Source organism: Cydia amplana, chromosome 8 (genome assembly GCF_948474715.1).
Source record: "Cydia amplana chromosome 8, ilCydAmpl1.1, whole genome shotgun sequence".
NCBI lineage: Eukaryota > Metazoa > Arthropoda > Insecta > Lepidoptera > Tortricidae > Cydia > Cydia amplana.
Genome location: NC_086076.1, coordinates 18366831 through 18388798, shown reverse-complemented (window position 1 = coordinate 18388798; position 21968 = coordinate 18366831). Strand labels below are relative to the sequence as shown.

The 21968-nt window shown below is 37.7% G+C and overlaps 1 protein-coding gene across 1 annotated transcript in view; it reads left to right on the top strand.

The window, feature by feature from the left end:
• LOC134650504 (QRFP-like peptide receptor) overlaps window positions 1-21968 on the top strand; it is a 131466-nt gene that overhangs the window by 91174 nt on the left and 18324 nt on the right. The window contains exons 3-5 of the mRNA XM_063505461.1: window positions 953-1179; window positions 13103-13223; window positions 18463-18560. Coding sequence (XP_063361531.1) covers window positions 953-1179; window positions 13103-13223; window positions 18463-18560 — 446 coding nt within the window. The remainder of the gene's footprint in view (window positions 1-952; window positions 1180-13102; window positions 13224-18462; window positions 18561-21968) is intronic.

The window sequence follows — 21968 nt, the reverse complement described above, 5'->3', positions numbered from 1 at the left end:
ACCAGTTAAAGTCTGATCTTCGGATGCCAAAGTCGTTCACATTTTTAGCGTCTAATTATAATAAGGTTTTCAAACCTACAGACCTAATTCCTTTAGTATCTTTCTCACTGCACCTGTGCACCTGAGTAAATTTTCTCCGCCTTTTGTACCTTTTACTTCTTTCTACTACCTACTTAACTATATTGTGCAAAAAAGTTGTAAATAAATGAATATATATACCTTCTTGTCCGAAATATCGCAGTCTGAAGTCCGTAGAGTCCATACCACCGACGATCTGATTATTAAACCATGGATCAATATATTCCAGACATCAGCCATTGATTTCGACATTTCCCGAAACAAAGCATTCCACATAGCAATTATGCAGTCTGCATTGCTTATGCTTAACGTCAAATTAATGCCTCCGGAACAGCGTTGCAGCAATGACGCTGCTGCAGTCACGATCCGAATATAATATTAAGGGAAGACTTAAGTATTATGTCCGTGAACGAGGTACTCACCATGACTAAAAAAAATGTTGGCTTTTTACTAGGAATAGCATAAATAGAGGCCAAATTATATTAGGGACAAGGCGAGTCATTTGCGACAGATATTTCCAATACTTTCGTGATTGCGCCCTGATATAGGTCCTACTGTTGCTAACAACATTTCACTTGGTACAATGTTTGTAGAAAATATAAAAGACCAATGCGTAATATAGTATGAAAATAAATTTTCTGAAATAACGTTCCAAGTTAATGCCACGCCTTGAAGTCGAAAGAATTTATGACGCTGCCCTTAAGCTAGGCACTAGGATAAGGTAGGCACTTTCATTGGAGATGCAGGAAAAACTTTCATCATCATCGTATCATACTGGAAAGTAAAACTAAAATTGTTCAACAAGTTTAATCGTCCATCTCAAAATGCCCCTATCCCTAACACAAGACATTCTAATCCTTTATTTCTTTCGCAGGGGTAGCAGTAGCGTCATCAGTATTCACAATCACAGCCATGTCCGTGGACCGGTACCTGGCCATCACGCAGTCACTGCGCCAACCCTGGATGCCCTCGAGACGAGGAGCTTGCAGTCTTCTCGCCTGCTTGTGGCTGATATCTCTGGCCATTTTCGCCCCGCTGCTGGCGGTTGCTGCTGTGGAAAGGGAAATGGTGCCCATGTTGGCTAGGACGAAGAATGGATCGGTAAGAATTATAAAGGATATTATGTAGCTATGAACCCTGGATGCTCCTAAGTGCCTGCGTGCAGTCTTCGCGCGTGCTTATATCGCTGGCCATATTCACCCCGCTAGCGGTAGCTGTGGTTGAGTGGGAGATTGTGCCCATGATTTCTAGGACTCTGAGAATGATCCATTTTAATTAGGCTAGTGTTATAATATAGGACTAATACTTAGATTTAGAAGGACCGGCATTTAATCAACATGCAACAAAAAAATACATTTGATTATGTAAGTGACCTGCGAAATTGTATGGAGAAATTATGAATGATTTTTATTCATTGTTAAAGTCACCATGCACATTTACGGCTGATGGTACCTACGTGATCCCTATGACAATTTCTCCAAGTCTCTCTTGGTTAGACTTAATTAAAAAAACAAATATACCCAGTACATGTAAAAGAACAGTGCATTGAAAACCCAGCAATAGTTAGATGAACCCTAGATGCCCTCAAGAGGGGGAGCTTACAACCTCCTCGCATGCTTGTAAATATTATGACATAGGACTAATGAAGCCTGTTATGTGCATATATTATAGATAAATCAATGTCTAAACAATAAATATCTTTGCGCAGACATTGCATGCCCTCTAGACGAGAATATTATACTTGACAGTACCAAAATAGACTCGGATGGTTTCATAACATTAAAATTCTTGCTCATTTTCTTCCATCTGCCTTTTCGATCTAGAGGACATTTTTTTTGTTTTCTTTCAAAGAATAATTAACTGTAAATATCAAATAATACTTCGTAAACTAAACCGTTACTGTAATTATTCGGAATAAAGATCACGCAAAAGTATAAGACATACGGCGGTATTCGGAAATCAAGATCCGTTCTAGACTAGAGAACGATACGATATGTACTAGATACGTTGTAATTTAGATTTCAACTAGTTCTCTTTTGCACCTCTATTCGGGCAACAAATGTCACGTTTACGTTAAAATATCGTAATAATATCTTGTGGAAATCGTTCAAGAGTATCTACAGAATCGCGGAAATGTCAAATTTGACAGGCTAGATCTTAAAAATATCGTTATCGTATCTTGGTGATGTCTAATAGACATCTAATAGATGTCTACTTCAAAATCCGAATCGGGCCCATAATCTTAATTGAATTGAGCGCCATAAGAATGTGTCCTTATATTTTTACTTAAACTGCCTGATAAAAATCTCGTGATTACTTTTGTGTTTGTTTTTAATCCTGAAAAACATGGTACAATCTGAGCGAACCCTACTTGATTGTTGATTCAATCGAGTGGTGGTTTTGTGCGACAATTGTGGTTAAAGCGACATTGCGTGCAGCCATTATGGGGCAAACGGCGGCAATCTAAGTGAATGAGTGAGTGGGCGGCGATCATTAGTTTCTAATTTAATTGAAAAATCATGTTGTACACAACAACTCAATTCAGTTAAAGGGGGCACTGATTAACAGTCCGCCGGACGATATCGGCATGTCAATTAGAACAAATAGTTGACAGTTCCGAACAACTGACAGGCCGAAATCGTCCGGCGGACTGGTAATCAGTGGGCCTCTTAAGACTTAGATCCCGCGAAAATTGATTTTTTTTTTTAATTAACGTATTTTCTTATGTGGGTAATCAAAAAAACGACGCGTTGACCGGTATTGTCGAACAGAAAAATAGTATACCTATAACAGCTCGGTGAGTTAAAAAAAATCAACGGGTTGCACTCAGGGAGTGCCGGCAGAAGTGAAAACTCAATGACTAGTGCAAAATGCACTATGTATAATTGAGGTTAACGCCATCTAGCGTTAGCGTTAATTACTTGAAACCCCTAAGCACATCACTGTTAGTACTCTAGTTATATTAATACCAGTTAGAGCGAAACTCACTAGATGGCATTTAAATCAATAAAAAACTTAATGACATTACATTACATTATGGGTAATTCTTATTCTTATGTATTTTTTGTGTAACACGTAATAGCATATATTTTGAAGAAAATAAGTAAACTCTTTATCAATATACTTAGCAATTTACCTCTAGTTTTAGGTCAACCTAAATTTATTGTCCCAAGAGTATTAAAAACATATTTAAAAAAAATTACAAGTTCGAAATGTCACGGACCGTGTAGTGTGACTTCCCCGGATTTTGTGATATTTTAATTTTTTTTGAAAAAATATGAAGTGATTTTGGAAGTATTTATATCAAATATAAAACACTAATCTTTGTTCTACAACACGGTTTAGAAATTGTATGGATATACATTGACTTTATACAATTTTAAACAACATACATTTTGTGAAAAGTTTTTGTGTCACCGCCGCGCGTGGTAATATAAACATGCGGTACTCGGTAGAAAATTATCTTTACTACTGGCAGCCTTTTAAAAGTTTTTTAAGAACGACAACACTGTGTTGTTGTCAGATTTGCAAATGGCTGATGGGAGAAGTTTTGTCGAAAATTATTTATGTGTGTTAATTTGTAAAAATGGTCAACCTTAACGCGTCACCGCCGTTATTCTTTGCAACATAAGATATACCTCATACATTGAAGATTAAGCTAGTTATTTAACATTTGCAAAGTAGAAGGTAATTTTTAGGTAATACCGAACATGTTCCAAATTGTCACGACCGTGGCCTCAAAAATCTGTCACCGCCACGGACTTTTGAGTCCACGTTTGTGACATATAGACACGTGGTCGTGAAATTCTAAATTCGTTTGATTAATTTAGAGGCATATGTACTCTTTAGAAATGGTATTTTATTAGCTATAGATCATTTCCTATTATTGCCCCACTACCAAAGCAGAAAAATGTTTTTCGGGTGTATGTATGTATGATGTGTATCCACTTCTTTGTCACGCTCTACAGCATTTATAATTTGACATATTTCAACGTATAAGCTGTCATTAGGTTTGTCGTAGTCATGGTAGTAACTTAGGCTATGTTAAAATAATTATAATTATACATAAAAATAGTGGAGTTGGCCGCCAAAATGCCGAAATGTCACGACTGAGGGAAGTATCCCTCAACCGTAAAAAACCGTAAACAAAGTATTGTCACAACCGTGTTTATGTACTAATTTTATTTACCTTTCCAAAGGGTATTAAGCTTGACCATATACATCAAAAATTTGCTTTTTGTATGTTCTTTTGATATATGTAACAATATGTGAAAAATAAAAACGTTTATGAAAAAAAATATTTCTGGACACAATTTAAGAATCACCCTTATGTAACAGTTTTCTCGATCAGGTCATGTGTCCGTCTTACGGTCACGTGACCGTCTTACGGGCACCTGATCGTCTTACGCTCTCGAGTTTAACATTTTTTTTCCCACCTCAAAAAGTTCACAACGCCGTTAAAGAAGTTTTCACTTCAATAAGAGGGCTCTTTTTTAGGGTTCTGTACCCAAAGGGTAAAAACGGGACCCTATTACTAAGACTCCGCTGTCCGTCCGTCCGTCCGTCCGTCCGTCCGTCTGTCACCAGGCTGTATCTCACGAACCGTGATAGCTAGACAGTTGAAATTTTCATAGATGATGTATTTCTGTTGCCGATATAACAACAAATACTAAAAACAGAATAAAATAAAGATTTAAGTGGGGCTCCCATACAACAAACGTGATTTTTGACCGAAGTTAAGCAACGTCGGGCGGGGTCAGTACTTGGATGGGTGACCGTTTTTAGGGTTCCATACCCAAAGGGTAAAAACGGGACCCTATTACTAAGACTCCGCTGTCCGTCCGTCCGTCCGTCCGTCCGTCCGTCCGTCCGTCCGTCCGTCCGTCCGTCCATCCGTCCGTCCGTCCGTCTGTCACCAGGCTGTATCTCACGAACCGTGATAGCTAGACAGTTGAAATTTTCACAGATGATGTATTTCTGTTGCCGCTATAACAACAAATACTAAAAACAGAATAAAATAAAGATTTAAGTGGGGCTCCCATACAACAAACGTGATTTTTGACCGAAGTTAAGCAACGTCGGGCGGGGTCAGTACTTGGATGGGTGACCGTTTTTTTGCTTGTTTTTTTTTTGCTTGTTTTGCTCTATTTTTTGTTGATGGTGCGGAACCCTCCGTGCGCGAGTCCGACTCGCACTTGGCCGGTTTTTTTGCTTGTTTTGCTTTATTTTTTGTTGATGGTGCGGAACCCTCCGTGCGCGAGTCCGACTCGCACTTGGCCGGTTTTTTCATTCTCGTTTTCTCGGAATCCTAAATAGCAAGAAGTGATTATTGTAAATGTTGGAGCATTCGCTGGAATGCGCATTGTTCATTTCGTCCCTATTAATCCCGACATAGCCAGCTTAGAATGTAGATATTAATTGAATGCTTCAGGAAAATCGAGAATAAATTCCTTTAATTCTATAGAATTTGGAATTCTCCGATAACTAGCTGTCAAGCGCCGAGCCAATTGCTATTGTATTTATTAGGTACTCGACAGAAGTACGAAGACTTTTATTCTTTATGATCAAAATGTGTAGCTCTTTAGCTAAGACTTATTTGAGAGGTGTAAAATGGAAGAAAAACCCATGCCCCTGAATTTGTGTGCCCTGACCGGGTGTCATGGAAGCTTCCTATATAACTTTAATAACATCCCGTGTACATGACTATACAAATAAACATATTATCTTATCTAAAAGCAAATGTACTAGTTGCCTAAACAAAAATTTTTAATTTCAAAGAAGAAAGTAATTTTACAGTAGAATTGTAAGGTTTCCAACGTAAAGGAAAAACGTATTAACGTTTTTCCTTATTAATTAAAAAAAAACAAGGCAATTTAGCAAAATAATTGCGACTCATTTAAATACTTATTAAAAAGTGCGGAAAAACATCGCGTTAATATTCATGTATATTTGAGCGAGTCAATATTCACGCCAATTTCCATACAAATGAGTTTACCTTCATTGTCGCCTCAGCCATATATAATACATCGCCTCAGCTATACCAACGGTTACCTACCATAGATGCCTCGTTATGAAGCATTAGGCTCTCTGAGAGCAAAAGAGCATGCAACTCAAACTCATATTGGCTGAGATCGCGTGTTAAGTGGGCGTTTTTTTTTTGTTGTCCCCTACACTTTTATTTCAAATTTGGGATTTTTTATGTTATTTCTACTCAGAATCACGAGCTCTTTCTATCCTAAAAGGAGAAAAATGGTGTCCCAAAATTTCCATACATTTTTCGATCTTTCCATTCCGCGACCACCATACAAAGTCTATGAAAAATGCTGTCGTAATGGAAATAAAAACCTTAGGACACTTTTTTTCTCCTATTAGGATAGAAAGAGCTCGTGATTCTGAGTAGAAATAACATAAAAAATCCCAAATTTGAATAAAAAGTGTAGGGGACAACAAAAAAAAAACGCCCAAGTACAAAACACGCGGTTTCAAATGTATACTTACCGGGCGTGGCTTGTAACATAAGCAACCATTTAATCTGTAGGCTGCACTCCTCAAACTAACCATCATTTGTTCAGCGACTTTTAAAAATTATGAAGTCTTTAGACTTTAGTTTTTATTTTTCATACAATTAAATATTACCTTCAATGTACGCCGTCATCAGTGTAATTGATGTCGTGAACACTAGCGCCACTGTTAAATAATCATGATTATTTAAATTTAACGAAAGATATTCAAAAAAAGGGGGCCGCTACGTACTGTATCTTGTATTAAAGTACCTTTTGAACACAATTTAAACAAAACCTTTACAAATTATACACCTAAACCTTCCTTCCTCTATTGATAAGTGAAAACCGCATAAAAATCCGTTCAGTGGTTTTGAGTTTATCGTGAACATACATACCGAGAAGAGAAGTTAATAATTATGACATACAGACAGACGGACGCGGTAGGGGGACGTTGTTTCATAATAATTAATGTACCTATTGATGTATGTGATCTGTGGTCTGCACTTCCCGGCAAGAGACAAATTACTGAGTGTTAATAATGGAGAGGTTTTTCATTCGACATAGAATACACGATGAGTATCCAATTTCCCGGATGTTTACGGGAATCCATAAAAATTAAAATGATCAAATGTGGCAGCTCGTTTTATACTCAGTTCATTATTTTGCGGGTTGCTAAGTGAATATGCTACATCAGTACAAGTTACTACTTTAATAAGTTCTTGGCAAAAATTTCATTTATGGCACAAGTTTTTATCGCTGACTGTATTTTTCTTTCCACAGGCAACTAATACTCATCAAGACAATTCTAAAAACCCCAAACACAATTAGGTTGCGTTGTTTAATTACTGAGTTCATATGGCCACCTCCTGTCTCCATCATCAGATCAACTCGATGGTACCATAATATTGCATTGTCATCGTACTTATATAATATAATGGATCTGTGGGATAAATCGATGCATATTGATCCGCAATTCTGTTATATTATGTAAGGGATAATATGCGTACCTATTTTTACTTCGAATAAACAACTGCAGGCCTATTATGGATGGCTTTATCCAAGTGACAAAATAACCGTCATTTTTAGGGTTCCGTACCCAAAGGGTAAAAACGGGACCCTATTACTAAGACTCCGCTGTCCGTCCATCCGTCCGTCCGTCCGTCTGTCACCAGGCTGTATCTCACGAACCGTGATAGCTTGACAGTTGAAATTTTCACAGAATAGATGATGTATTTCTGTTGCCGCTATAACGACAAATACTAAAAACAGAATAAAATAAAGATTTAAGTGGGGTTCCCATACAACAAACGTGATTTTTGACCGAAGTTAAGCAACGTCGGGCGGGGTCAGTACTTGGATGGGTGACCGTTTTTTAGGGTTCCGTAGCCAAATGGCAAAAAACGGAACCCTTATAGATTCGTCATGTCTGTCTGTCTGTCTGTCTGTCCGTCTGTCCGTCTGTCCGTCTGTCTGTCCGTCCGTATGTCACAGCCACTTTTCTCCGAAACTATAAGAACTATACTGTTGAAACTTGGTAAGTAGATGTATTCTGTGAACCGCATTAAGATTTTCACACAAAAATAGAAAAAAAAACAATAAATTTTTGGGGTTCCCCATACTTCGAACTGAAACTCAAAAAATTTTTTTTCATCAAACCCATACCCCGTGTGGGATATCTAGGTCTTCAAAAATGATATTGAGGTTTCTAATATCATTTTTTTCTAAACTGAATAGTTTGCGCGAGAGACACTTCCAAAGTGGTAAAATGTGTGTCCCCCCCCCCCTGTAACTTCTAAAATAAGAGAATGATAAAACTAAAAAAAATATATGATGTACATTACCATGTAAACTTCCACCGAAAATTGGTTTGAACGAGATCTAGTGAGTAGTTTTTTTTTATACGTCATAAATCGCCTAAATACGGAACCCTTCATGGGCGAGTCCGACTCGCACTTGGCCGCTTTTTTTTGCTTGTTTTGCTATTTTTTGTTGATGGTGCGGAACCCTCCGTGCGCGAGTCCGACTCGCACTTGGCCGGTTTTTTAACAGAGCGCGATTTCAAGTGACGGATACCGTTTTATCACGCTGTCACGTAGACAAGACTTAGCCGTTCGCGGGCTCAGCACGGTTCCATTTTTATCGACTCACTATGCCCGTCACTTTCGCACTTACATACTTGTTAAAACGTGACAGGCATGGTGATAAACGATAAAAATGCTACCGTGCTACTAGGGCTGGTCGTTTCTGAAAATTCATATTTTATTCCTATCTATTTTTTATAATAATACTTTAGTGAGGGGCAATATGATTCGTGATCTTCCATTGTCACTACGTACCTACAATTCTGTAGTAAATAATAGTATTTACTGAGTGCCGAAACAGAATTTTATAAAAACATATTTCTACACGTATTCAACCGTTGTATTAAACCAATAGATTGACATCAAAGAAAATTAATAAAGCAGAAGAAAATTCAAATATGAAACATATATTTAATACGTTAGCGTCTTGCCGTTTAATGATGAGTTGCGAGCATATGTGTCCATAAAACAAATCAATGTAAACCGCCCGCCGTAATATTAAAATGTATTTAATATGCGTGTAAAAAGTTTTGCTTAAAGTTGGAAAGATTCCTTTTCTTTTCGGCTTAATACCTATACTCTAACAATGCATTTACATTTTGACTGGTGGATTGCCTAGAATTTTTAGATCGGTTTCTTAAATAAATATTTTATCTTGATTACCTACGTATATTGACTACTGGAGCAATTGCAATGGAATGTGTATTAAGAATACTGGTATTTGAAATAAAAATAAACAATCACCGAAAACAGACAAATAGTCTTATAAAAATCGTTTTCTAATATACGTTGAGTTATTCAGATGTTTGTATTTATTTAAAAACAAATATATATAGTCAGACTGGTATTTGAATCTAACTCAAATGGTTGTTGAAGTCCACAAAAGTAGGTAATCGTTCCAATAAGTACTTGCTCCAACCAATAAATTTCTTGGTCGTAATTTTTATTCCGCGCTCATTATTGCTACGCAAGAACAATACCTTTTTTGACTTACCTACGTTAAAGTAATACTCGTTAATTGTTTATTTGTACTGATTATGCTCTTTTAATTTTTTTCTTCTATAATCTTCATTGTTTCTCTATATAGCCCCCCAGCAATATTCTGCAACGCTTCGCGCGCGTCAGGTACCGGCATCCGATCACTGTATTTCACAACGGCGCCAAGCTCCTCCTTTAAAAAACTCGATAGGGCGTCTACACAACGAGTGCTGCTCACCGCATGGTTTAGATCATTCAGGTTTACTGGCTGTTGGGACATCAGTAACTGATCGTAGACGGAGGGATACTCCCAAAGAGCCATGATAACCGGTGCGCTCACCAGCGAATAGTTAGATTTCGGCTTAGTAAAGAAGTCAGATATGTCTATATAGAGTTGCCATAACAGAGCGAGATGTCCTCCGAGTTTGTAAGCGTCTCTTTCTATCTCGCCTCGGCAAGCCAGCTTCATGGCGGCTTCGCAACCTTTCCCGAGAAAGCTGCCGGACAGCAGCATGGTGCGGAGTACCCACTCCTCCTTTCCTTGTCCAAGGTAGTCGTTGCTGCCGAGTTTCTCCAAGTTGCACTCGTTCTCCCAATCGTAACGTTTAACCTCGTGGTTTACTGGTAAAATAAAACAATTGACATGTTTTGACAATCATCCGCATATTTTTTTTAAATGCCTTAAAGTTTTCTGAGGGGTAGAACATAAATTGACTAGCAAAATTGTCTTCTATTGGTCTGGTGGTCCAGCAATAAGTCGCCTTTTACTGATTATATTCCAAGAACAACAAAAACCATAGACTCTTCTATATCTTTATTAGCCATTTGCACTTCTTGAGAATGATGATGACGATGTTCTCCCAGACGTATCCAACGACCACGACATCCTGACAAGCGTTTTGTTATTTTTATAACAAAGCAGTGACTGTGAGTTCAGTTTCGAAAAACTGACTGCGAGATAGGTTTACAGGAAAAATTTGAAAAAACATTACCTTTAGGCTCAGAAGGAATGGGGTTGTCATCCACTCCGCGTTCGCCCAGGAGCTTTCCTTCAATCTGGTCCCTCAGGCAACTGCAGATCAGCTCCGACACCTCGGAGTTGTGCAAATCACCATGACGCAGATATGACGTGCTGAGTATGTAGTCTCCTGAAAATTTTAAGTACTTATACAGTTTCAGTGCCAGTACAGTGCCCTCGCTCTTCGTTTGCCTCGTCTTGGCGGGGGCACTGCCTTGCCCCCAGATCGTTCATGGATAGTGGAGGCCAGTGCATTTTTATCTCTACTCTATTTTGGACAGATTCTGTAACTTGAAGATCCGGCGATGCTATGAGTAAAATTAAGAACATTACCTGCCAGAAGAACGACTTTGTTTCCGTTGAGTAGGTCCTGGTATTTATTTCCAAAGTTCTCCTTGTGTTGTAGATTGACAACAGCCTCGTGGATAGTTTGGCAGGCGGATTGCAACTCAAGTATCTCGGCCATCACTCGTTGACAGTGTAGTATTCCTGGGCAAGAGGGAATACAGGTCTGGTCCTTTGCAAAAGTTGCAACATCAAAATATATCTGAATCGTCTGAGTGTGAGAGTCAGATGTTTTAACACAAACCGAATAAAGTGGCTATTTATTACTAATTAATGATTGTTAAGATAAGGTAGAAATTTAAATATTTAAACTATCTGTCAATTACATAATAGCAGTAAACTCATATGTCAAAATGTGTCAATTAATTTGAGCTGTGGGCGTTCCACGTACACGAGTACGCCGTTTAGTGATAGATAATATTTGTTACGTGCCTGGGTGACTTAAATACCGACCACTAATCATTGCATACCTGACTCATATTGATCTTCAGTAAAATCTTGAGTGTTGAATCCCGCTGCCTTGGAGACTAGGAGGATTATTAGACTGTGGTTTATCTTGGTTTTGGACCCTTTCAGTAGGTTTTTGGCAGATTTTACAACAGTATTTGTTTTTACCTGAAGAAAAAGTAGTTAAACATTAAAAGAGTCGGTAAAATTAATTAGTCAATCATCTAAAAATGTGGTGATATAATATAAAACAAGGCCATCTCACCAGTTTCCCCAACTTATTGCATCCGCCTGCGATTTTTTCATCGAAGAGCCAGTCCGGGTTAACGAAGGAAGTGGATCCCACGATCCGCTCAGATCGTGACACTGCTTCGCGCCAGTCCAGAACTTCGTTTTTGGAGAACCTACGTCTGTAATGATAGTGATATGGATCTAATGAAAACTATAAATTGTAAATACAGATGTCAATCATGATGAAAAAAAACAACGATGATCAAACTCTGGCTTACGTGGGACTCGAACCCACATCCTTGGATTGCCGGTCCAATGCGTTACCAATTGCGCTAGCTGACTATCCGTCTAAGAGTCACTTGCCAGTTTTACCCAAAAATTCCATCTCAGTCTGGCGGCATTTGGCATCGGGTCTAATGCTACTCCAGTAGCTCCAAGGCATTATTATGAATAAAATAAATCATTGTTATTTCGTCTGTTACATATATAATGTGAAAGAGCCCTAGAGACCTACTTGTATAGAATACTGTTTTGAATTTTTATTTCTTTACCTTTGATAAATCTTTGACTGAGGCCCAATTCCATCATTTTTAAGCATGTAAAAATTGTACAATTTTCTCGTAAACATCAAAGTAATTTTGATATTTTTCCCGAAAAGATAAAATGGCACTTAACACTTTTCAATGTAAGATTTAATTTGTGTAAAAAATACTTACAAAGAGACCAAATTGTACAATCTACAACAACCGAATCACATTCTGGTTCTCATAATTCAAGTTTATATTATTATTCAAATGAGGTGAAAAAACGTATACATATTCACAGATATACTAATAGACACTAAAACTAATACCTAGTTAATTATTCTCATTGTAATGTAATTAGTATTGTTTAGAAAATATTGTTTGCCAGTAAATTAGCATGAATAATAAAAAAACGTTATATTGAATGCCAATGTACAAAAACATTGTACACATATAAAAACGCATGCGTAACGTCATGCTATCGAATGAAATTTACACTAGGGGTTCAGAACCACAGAACAAGTAGAATGGCGATGCGAGCAGGGTACGTGTCGCCGCCGTTTATGAGCAAACGCTCGCATGCTAGTACTCGCCCGCGCTGACCGAAAAACGTAAACATGCCTTTTGCGCCACAATAACGTTCAGATTAAGAAGCCAAACTGTCTAAAGGAGGCGTATCTATTCACCAGGCACACAAGTTTTTACTATCGTTGCGCGAGTGTTAGTAAATGTGGAGAGGAACGAGCGGCGACACCGGTTCCGATACTAACTGCGCGCGATAGCCGTTCTAACCTCTTTAATATGTTCTGTGTTCAGAACCCCTTGTATACATTTCTGCTCTTCCTTGTACCGAATAGTTTTAGTTAAATGACCCTGTACTTGAAAACTTGTAAATAGAATCATAATTTACAGGTACTAATGGAGCGAAGCATTGAGTTCTGCACGGAAAAATGGCCAGACTCCATACGAAAGGAGCTTTATGGCGCCTTCAGCTTTGTACTGGTGTACGCCGTGCCAGGTAAATATGCGATGACTTTTACCCTGTTTTCCTGACTGCCTAAAATATGTAGGTATTATACATATTTATAGTTACAAGACAGCTGTGTTGCCTAGCCAGACCGTCATTTTGACATTTGAATAAGAATTTTCATTTATTCATGGCAAACTAAAACTAAATTTCATACTTAACGTATAAAAAAAAAGTACATTTAAAACATGAAGTAAGTATACCTATACATAGTTTACCACGAAATGGTCCCGCCTCAGCATAATGCTAAATTTTTATAGATGAATTAATGTTTTCGTATGTTGTTGTTTCGTTGAACTGACAATAAACCATGAGCTTTGAGGGGGGGTGAGTAGGGGCAAAACTGACATTCAAACATCGATAACATTTTATTTTTACATAGGATTGCAAACTGAATGGTGTATATAATAAGTGTTCCAAGCGGTGGTATTTTAGTTTTCATTTTATTTTGGGTAGTTCCATTTCATAACTTTGACGATAAACAGGAATTCCCACCTCACCCCGTAGTCCTTCGTAATTGGGGTGAGATGGGATTTCATACAAAGATGATTATGGAAGATTGTTGCATCGATTTTTTTTTATTATGAGTATTTTATTTTAGTATGAGCTCCATTTTAAATTGGAATACATTATTTTTGTAGCAGTAGCCTTAAAATCCCATCTCACCCCACTTTCATCCCTTCTCTCCCCATTCATAACCCAACTCTCCCCACGAACCCTATAGGTACTCACCCCATTTTACGGTACTTTACCTTACTAGTAGAGATGCCACGAATATTCGGCAACTATTCGGTATTCGGCCTATTCGGCCACTTTGCCGAATATTCGGTATTCGGCCGAATGTTGCCTACTATTCGGCCGAATACCGAATATCTGTTACACCTACTTAAAAAGAAAAAAATCACAATAAAAATAACCAAAAACTATGTAGGTATATTTAGAATGTGTTCTTGGAAAGTTGTTAAATACGAAGACCCTTTTTTGAGCATTTGTTGATTTAAAAACATTTTATTTTTATCATGAGTCTGATTTGTTTGACTCTATTCGTTAATTCTGTTCAACAAAAATATATCTTAGCAAACGTCATCTAACGTTGAGCTTTGTTGGCGATCAGTTTTCATAATAATTGTGACTCAAAATGTTCGCATGTCATGCCGAATATTCAGTTCGGTATTCGGCCAAAACCACTATTTGGGGCATCTCTACTTACTAGATCTAATGAACGGGTTTAATTTAAGAGCAAACTTCGACTCCAATTAGTCCGACATTTCGGTAAATTACACGTTCATTTTAGTGCAGCCAATTAAAGTGGGTTAATTATCTTCGAGGCTTTGATGCTACATGTTAAATGTCAATATTAAATACTTAGAAAATTATTAGTGAATTACAAAGCGAAAGTGGAGATGTATCGGATACCTATCCTATCCGCCATCAAGGTTGACACTAAAAGCCGCTTGGATGTAGAATGAGTGGCGAATTCAAACTAAATGATACTAAATGTTCCTTGACACAAGGTATAAAGTGCCGTGTAACCCTCCCCAAGGCTCCTCAAAGGGCATAAAATAGTGAGTATGAAGCCTCCATACATTACTGAAACATAATATATGGAATGAATAATTTTGAATAATTCATTCATATTAACGACGGTGCAGCTGTATCCGTCTTGTGAAGTAATAAATAAATACCTACTTATTTAGTACTTTGGTAGGAGATTTTTTTTTTGTGAAAATGAACGTCCTTTACCTCAGAGAGCTCACTGTGTGGATTCGGTCGATTCGTGTTTGAGGCCGATTCCAAAGTAGGCAAATATAATTAATGTGATTTTCTGCACTTAACAACAATAGTTATTTTTTTTACAAGGGGGCAAAGTGGTTGTTTAACCGCTCGTGCTAATATTTATCATTCAAAATTATCATTTAAAAGTCAATTATACCAGCAAACATAAGAAAACAACTCAAAATTTGCATTTGATTACTTGGCCTCACATGTGAATAAAATGCAACTTTGCTATCAGTTTTTAAACAATCAAGAGAGCCTTTACCAGTTGGTGTGGTGAAAAGGTTTATAAATAGGACAAAATTTTATAAATAGGACTTTCTATCAAAACAAAATTTAAAGCGAAAAACATTTAATTAAGCCGTTACAAAAATGCTACAAGTAGTCTTGATTCATTAAGGGTTTTTACATTTTTATCGCAGTTTGTACTCTAACACAGTGGACTAAGGTTCTTAATACTTGAACGCTCCTCCATGAGTCAACAGCACTCAACACCAGACTTGTAGCTTTATTTGAATTTGGAACTTCCTGTACACAACATAGAATTGCATTTCCTGTGTACTGCAATTCTTTACGGGTCAAGTTTGTCCAAGAGACGGCCAAAGAAAATGTTTTCTTAGGTATTTCGCGAAGCTCTTTAGATTAAATTCAGAAAGTTAAATAAGAATTCGTATAAAAATAGTTAACTTCTCTTGAAAATGTCGCATTGAAAACTGACATCCAAGGTTACAGCAGTAGTACGTATTTAATACCTACTCGTAATTATCTTACCGCAATTTAAGATACGTTGCTTAAAAAGTGACGAGTCTTCTTCAAGAGGAAAGGGGACGGATGCTTTTCCGTACAAACTTAGTCCCCATTTTCCTCTCCGGATATGGACATTATAGAAAATATTATTACATAATTTGATGTATATTAACCATAGGCTCTACGGTTGCCTCTACCTTTGACTTTGTAAATTTTTTTGATTATTGTAAAAATTTGGAGCGAAAAACATATTTCATACAATTTTTTAAATGCTCCTAACTTTTATAATAATTCACAAATCTAACTTAGGGGCACAGCTGTGATTGATATACTACCAAATGTGTCAAAATATTTTTAACCGACGAAAAAACGGAGGAGGTTCTCAAGTCGACGCGTATATATATATATTTTTTTTTTTATGTATGACCACGCATAACTTTTTACAGAGTAGTTCGATTTTGATAATTATTTTTTTATTGGAAAGGGTATACCCCGAAGTTGGTCCCATATAAATTTGGAAAAAAAATCCAACCTTAAGGGTAGGAAAATAGGAAACGAAAATCGAAAAATAAAAACTTTTTACAAAAAAATAAAACCGACTTCAAAAAGGATGATATAAAATATTATCCTTTTTTAAGTCTATGCGTTACCAACTGATATGTTTGAAGTCGGTGCCAAGTCAAGTAGTAACAATACCAGTCAAAAATAATCAGCTTTATGGCTATAAATCCCATTTTTGACTGGTATTGTTACTACTCGACTTGGCACCGACTTCAAACATATCAGTTGGTAACGCATAGACTTCAAAAAGGATAATATTTTATTTCATCCTTTTTGAAGTCGGTTTAATTTTTTTTGTAAAAAGTATTTCAATAATGTTAACTTCCAGGGAGGAAAATGAGGTTTGTGTGAAAAGGCGATTTAGCGCGGGTCCTCCACTTTCGTCATAATTGCTGTATCCTAATGACTGGGGAACGCGACGACTGTAGACGCTTCTCCAATGCTCTCCAAACCGCTCTATCATGGGCCCAGTGCATGCTAGCCTGTTTAGTCTTTGACGCATTGACGTACCTATATTTCAGGACGGACCTTACGGGCACTAAAATGGTACTAGTTCAGCGGTGTCACTCACGAATTCGAGCCAATCGTGCAGTCTAACGCAACTAGTTGCGACCAATCGCGCGCCTGATGCGAACTCATCAATCAATCGCGTTGTAGCGGTGTCACACCGCTGTACTGGCCCCATCCATGCCTCATTCTTATTGCCCGTAAGGCGAGTTCTGAGATATATATGTCACCGTAAAATTGTAAACACTCATCATATTATAATCTCGCTAGTTACATTATAAACTGACGGTAGGGAGATTATAATCTAACCTAACCTAACCTACGTTAGATTATAAACTAACGGGTTCACAATCTTACGGTGTCATATATACATATATCAATGCTCTGACGTTATTCTGGCCGTCCAACGTGTGGCCAGCCCATACCTACGTCCATCTACGCTTCCTTGCCATGCCTTCTCTTGTCCCGATTTTTCTCTTACCCCATTTTACCTTATTTGTTTTATTTGTATGATAAGTGTTTCTTTTGTGCAATTTAGATTAAATAAATAAATGATTATGAATTAGGTAAATTATAAAAAACTAGGTAAATAGATTTCTCCTACTCCAGCAACTCCCCTTCAAAGAATATTACATTTTGAGAACTACTAAAGTATAGACAGTAGACACTATTTCATTAGTTCTTATCAGATTTCTCAAAGGTCTCTAATTAAAACTCATTATGATCTAAAAACAGACCCTTGGGGAAAGCTTTGAGGCCGGCTTGCGAGCTATAAACCTTGATATCTAACACTAAAATAGGTACAGTAGACGTCATAGATATGATTATATTTTTATTTTCGCGATATGGGGTTGTTACCAGGGTAAAGGTGTTTTTAGGTGTTTTAAAAACACATAATTGGGTTCTCTAATAATGTCAAAGAAATACTAAGTAAATGAAGTGAATACGTATTCAGCAGCATAATGCAAGTTGCGGGTGTCCATGGGCGACGGTAATCGCTTACCATCAGGCGATTCGTCTGCCTGGTTAGCCTTCTATGTCATAATAAAAACCGGACAAGTGCGAGTCGGACGCGTCCACCGAGGGTTCCGTACTTTTTAACACGCTTTTATTAGGTCGACCTGTATGTAACTATGTAATCTCTTGCAAGTTAAATTTGATCCACTTCCCGGTTTCCGATTGAGCTGAAATTTTGCATACACATGTAAGTCGGGTGACAATGTAATATTATGGCAGCTGATCTGATGATGGAGACAGGAGGTGGCCATAGGAACTCTGTGATGAAACAACGCAACCTAATTGTGTTAGGGGTTTTTAGAATTGTCCCGATGAGTATTAGTTGTCTGTCGTAAGAAAAGTACAGTTAGCGATAAAAGCTTGTACCAAAAATGAAATTTTTGCCAAAAACTTATTATTATTTGTTGTTATAGCGGCAACTGAAATACATCGTCTGTCAAAAATTTCAACGATCTAGCTATCACGGTTCATGAGATACTGGTGACAGACAGACAGACGGATGGATAGACTGACGGACGGACGGATAGCGGAGTCTTAGTAATAGAATCCCGTCCCTAAAGTAGTAGTATAAAGTTGTAGTAGTAAGTACAATCCAAACCTTAATCGTGCTTGTTTGTCACAGGCTGTATCGTGGTGGTGTCGTACGCGCTGATGGGCCGCCGCCTGTGTTCCGTCATGCCGCCCTTCGACCAGACGGAGGGCAGTGCGAACAGCCAACAGGTTAGTACACTAATATTGTCTTCGGTTACCCCGATAGTTACTCATGAAATAAAACCATTAAAACGGATTATATCGCGTATATTGAATTTATACTACATCCCGACGTTTCGAACCCTTTACAGCGATCGTGGTCATCGGGTGACTGAGAATAAACTATCCTGTGCAAAACTAGCCACATACAAAATAATGAACCAACATAAATTATACATTTTAAAGCTAATTATACATGCAAAATTGGTTCATAATTGGTCTACCACGAACGCTGTAAAGGGTTCGAAACGTCGGGATGTAGTATAAATTCAATATACGCGATATAATCCGTTTTAATAGTTTTATTTCATTAAGCTTATGATGGTTTATGATGGATCATTATTTAAGTATGTGCGTGTTTTGCACAGTGTAGTTTTTCCTCAGTCACCCGTAGACCACGAACGCTGGAAAGGGTTCGAAACGTCGGGATATAAGTAGTATAAATTGAATATACGCGATATAATCCGTTTTAATAGTTTTATCTCAGGTTAGTACACTATTTGCTTACATTCTAAAGACTCTCCAAGGTCGCCAACAAGGCGTCTGACTTGGTTGTAAATGTTGTAATCTAGCGGAGCGGAGAAGAGAACTTTTGGTTGATTCCAGCACGTTTCCTTTCATCTCCGCTATCTGCGCCTCATAAGAAAGGCAGCACAGGCCGCGTAGCCAACCTGCCAATCGCTAACGCTCCGTAGCGATCGAAACGCAACTGTCACTGTCGCACTAATATGGAAGAGTGATACAGAGACACAAAGCGTTTCGTTGTCGAAGCGATAGCGATTGTCAACTTGGCTAGGCGGGCAGGTCTGGTGATGACTTTTTATGGACTTAGACAGTCTATTATTTATTAGTCTCTCCTATTAGGCGCATGTTCCTCTCGTAAACCGAACGGTCCATTACGGTTTACGGCGCATAAAGAAACCATTACTTATATTGTAGCCCATCACCTTGAGATTACTGTACAAGTACATACTTAGTTAAAAACCGGCCAAGTGCGAGTCGGACTCGCGCACGGAGGGTTCCGCACCATCAACAAAAAATAGAGCAAAAAAATCGTGTTTGTTGTATGGGAGCCCCCCTTAAATATTTATTTTATTTTATTGTTAGTATTTGTTGTTATAGCGGCAACAGAGATACATCATTTGTGAAAATTTAAACTGTCTAGCTATCGTGGTTCATGAGATACAGCCTGGTGACAGACGGATGGACGGACGGACGGACAGCGAAGTCTTAGTAATAGGGTCCCGTTTTATACCCTTTGGGTACGGAACCCTAAAAAGTGCTTTGATCTGGGGACATTGATTTAAGTTGTATACTCGTCATTTCATTGTCTAGGACTATTAAGGGAATAAACATCAACCAAAGTAATATAAAGATAAGATAAAAGATTTTTATTCGTGACGATCACAAAACATGTACGGACACGTACAGACAACAACAACACCAAGAAAAGAAAAAAACAATAAGTGTGCATCACGTAATGGACCCAACATAGCATAATGCCTAACTATAAAAGCCAGCACTTGGTCTTCCGTAGGGCCCATTCGGTGATGCCACGACAGATAACACATAAAGCTAGGTACATATTAAAACACTACAAGGAAACACAAAGGGTATAATTGAGAAAATAGAGAATACAAAAAAATATATATGTCACCGTAAAATTGTAAAACACTCGTCATAAAATCTCGCTAGTTACATTATAAACTGACGGTAGGGAGATTAAAATCTAACCTAACCTAACCTACGTTAGATTATAAACTAACGGGTTCACAATCTTACGGTGTCATATACAAGAAAAATAATTAAGAACAAAAAAATAGTCATTCTTTTCTTTTGGATGCTAGTACTAGTGTAAGATAAAGATAGTATGATTCTCTCTGTCTATGTTTGAAATGAGACAGTCGTTTGATAAACTGTAGTATAGTGCGTCAAGCAATGCTTGTCAGTAGCAATGTACAGCAAATTAAAGTAGGGTAACACCATGTAACACTCAAAGAGCAGAATTGCGCTAAGAAAAGCAGCAATGTACATCGAACCAAAACGTGTTTCTTTTTCCGCCCTTCATACGTCAGTTCGAGTGAATTATCATAACCTCAAATTTTAGTAATGTTTACCGTCAACGAGTATGATTGTACATTGTAGGCACCTTAGCTTTGCTTGAGGTCATGCATAATCTTGGTATTTAATGGTGACAGCAGAAATTTCTCTTGAAATAGAAACGATTCAGAATGTAAACAATAAGATGATGGCTGTCATTCACGATCCACATTCCACAGATAACACACAGATGACACGCGATTTTGGAATTATTCGAACACAGTGTTGCTAACCCGCGATTTTTCAAATTTGCCGCCTTTTACTACTGACAAGATTTGGTTGATCCAGTATAGACAATCCTTTGTCATCGTATTTTCTCGGAAACGTTTCGGTCAACCTTCATACTTTTTGCGCTGAGACTGGCTGATACGAGTAGCATACACGTGTGTATTCGTGAAAATACGATGGTAAAGGATTATTCACTACATCTGTAGGACCTTGAAAATCGCTCACGCTGATTGGTGCATGCGAAATAAAAGGATCACTACAGACATCTGTATCGACATAAGATCAAAACCGTAACATGTTTTTAAATCTGAATCATGCTTGTGGTCGGAGTTTATTAATATTTACCTCAATACTTATTCTAATTTTGTCTTCAGTTACCGCGATAGTTACTCACGAAATAAAACTATTAAAACTGAGTAGATATATCGCGTATATTGAATTTATACTACATCCCGACGTTTCGAACCCTTTACAGCGTTCGTGGTCATCGGGTGACTGAGAATAAACTATCCTGTGCAAAACTAGCCACGTACAAAATAATGAACCAACATAAACTATACATTTTAAGGCTAGTTATACATGCAAAATTGGTTCATAATTGGTTGACCACGAACCCTGTAAAGGGTTCGAAACATCGGGATGTAGTAACTCAATAAACGCGTTATAACGTTCATCAATATTTTCTGGTAATTTTATTATTTGTGTATGAGCAAGAGAAACACTCACAGGATTTCAAACAAATATATAGACAACGTCGGAAGGATCACGAGTTCGAGTACGTTATCTTGCGCCGCTGGGAAATAAGAGTGAAAAGCAAATGTTATGTGTAAACATTGTGTTTGCAGAGTCTGTATGAATTGTACAAACGGTCACCCAATGTAAACAAAGTTATTTTGTTTGTTTATCACTTTTGGGGGCGGTTTTTTGGGCATGTTATGTTTGTCACGGTTTCGATTAATTTCACTCTGTATTTTTACCTAACGGGGAGAAATTTTATTTAAGGCATTTTGCTGAATTAGACAGCATATTGTTGAACAGTTTTGGGGCCCG